This window comes from Castanea sativa, chromosome 7 (genome assembly GCF_040712315.1).
Source record: "Castanea sativa cultivar Marrone di Chiusa Pesio chromosome 7, ASM4071231v1".
NCBI classification, from domain to species: Eukaryota; Viridiplantae; Streptophyta; class Magnoliopsida; order Fagales; family Fagaceae; genus Castanea; species Castanea sativa.
The window spans coordinates 44,327,948-44,329,951 of NC_134019.1; the positions used below are offsets into that span (position 1 = coordinate 44,327,948).

The 2,004-nt window shown below is 49.8% G+C and overlaps 1 protein-coding gene across 1 annotated transcript; it reads right to left on the minus strand.

Annotated features, from left to right (window-relative positions):
* Nucleotides 1–251: 251 nt before the first annotated feature.
* Nucleotides 252–1,361, minus strand: LOC142644536 (uncharacterized). The gene has a single exon (XM_075819124.1). The coding sequence runs from the start codon at nucleotides 1,359–1,361 to the stop codon at nucleotides 252–254; it is 1,110 nt and encodes a 369-aa protein (XP_075675239.1).
* Between the last annotated feature and the right edge of the window lie 643 nt (nucleotides 1,362–2,004).

The following is a 2,004-nucleotide window of genomic DNA, read 5'->3' on the forward strand; positions in this document are numbered from 1 at the left end:
GTCTTCAACTCGTGCTGGATTACTTGGCGTGGTATACCTGGCATATCCTCGTGACTCCATGCAAATATGTCCAAATTTCTCTTAAGGAAATGGACGAGTTTATTTCTTACCTCGGGGCTCATGGTCGTACCTATCCTCGTCACCTTTGTGTTTTCCCCCTCGACGAGTTCTACCGTTTCCAGGGCTTCCATGTTGTCTCCTTTTTCTCCCTCGATCGTCCATGTGTGGTTTTCTCCTGCAGCCAACACGGCCTAGTAACATTCTCTGGCCAAAACTTGGTCTCCTTTTACCTCGCCGACTCCGTCTTCGGTTGGGAATTTTATCTTTAGGTAGTAGGTGGACATTGCTGCTTTCCACCTATTGAGCGTGGGTCTCCCAATGATCACATTATATGAGGAGGGGCAATCTACCACTAGGAAGTCCAGATGACGGGTCTGCTGCTTTAGGTAGGCGCCTATTGTGACTTTTATCGTCACAATACCCTTGGGATATACTCTGTCACCGCTAAATCTGACGAGGGGGGACTCGAACGGGCGCAATCTACCAGGACCTAGTTTCAACTGTTGGAAGGCCGATAAGTACATGATGTCTGCGGAGCTACCGTTGTCGACGAGGATCCTCTTAGTGTTGAACCCTTCGATTATGAGTGCTATCACCAGAGGGTCGTTATGAGGCTGCCTTACTCCCCTTGCGTCCTCTTCGCTGAAGAATATATCCTGGTTCGTCCGTCTTTGCTTCAATAGGGGTTCCATATGGACACTGTTTACTTGCCTCTGGCATGCTTTCTTGAGTGACTTGTATGATCCCCCCATGAAGGTTTCCCCTGCGATTGTGCTTATCTCCCCGATCACATCTTGTTGTGGTTGAGATGGGCAAATCTTATTCTTGGACGAGGACTCGCGTTGGCTCATGTCGCCCTCCCTGAACCTGCTGGAGTCCCCATTTTTTACGTACTTCTGAAGCTTTCCTTTTCGTATCAATTCTTCTATTTGTCCTTTCAGGTCTTGGCAATCCTCCGTGTAATGGCCGTGATCCTTGTGGAACCGGCAGTATTTGTTTTTGTCACGCACGCTTGGTGACGAGTGCAAGGGTCTCGGCCATTTTAGGTGGTGTTGATCCTGGATCTGCGTCAAAATCTTGTCAATAGGCATAATTAGAGGTGTGAATTTTACCGGTCGTGGAGCTTTCTCATCCCTTCGTTTGTCAATGTCACCTCCTTGGCGGCTTGGGCGCTCTCTCTTTTGTCCCCTGCGTTCGTCTTCCTTCCTCCCTTCCTTCTTCGGCTTTTCCTCGTCTACAATGGCCGCCAGCGCGTCCTCGGCATTCATGTACTTTTGGGCTTTCAACAGCATCTTCGCCATTGTCTGGGGCGGATTCTTTGCTAGTGATACGATGAATTCTCTGGACTTAAGCCCCGCTTTAAATGTCGTCAGCTGGACCTTATCGTCCGTGTCGTCCACCTCTAGGGTCTCTCGAGTGAAGCGTTTTACGTACGACCGCAAGGTCTCCCTCTCTCCTTGCTTAATAGTGAGTAGGTGATCCGCTGGTCTCTTGGGGCGTTGCCCCCCGACAAAATGGCGTAGGAAAGCATTACTTAACTGCTCAAAGTTGTCGATGGACGAAGTGGGCAATCTCGTGAACCACTCTCGTCCAGCTCCCTTCAACGTAGTGGGGAAGGAACGACACATGATCTCATCAGGGGGCTGTTGAAGGCCTAACGTCGTCTTGAAGGTATTAAGGTGATCTTGGGGATCCTTGAGCCCGTCAAAAGGCTTGAGCTAAGGCAGCCGAAATTTCGTTGGCACCGGTCGTTCTAAGACCGCCATGGTAAAAGGGGAGTCCGTCACCCTGACCATTTTATCTAGGCTTCAATCGGTCTTCTCTTTGATGGCATTTCTTAATTCATCCATCTCCTTTCTCATCTCTTGGAGGATGTCGGAATGTTGTTCCTCTGGGGTAACAGTTCTCCGTCGGTCACTTCTTTCGTGGCTATCCCCTTCGTCC

Bases quoted from the DNA above. Each gene is read 5' to 3' on its own strand.
- LOC142644536 (XM_075819124.1), bottom strand. From the start codon at position 1,361: ATGGCGAAGATGCTGTTGAAAGCCCAAAAGTACATGAATGCCGAGGAC.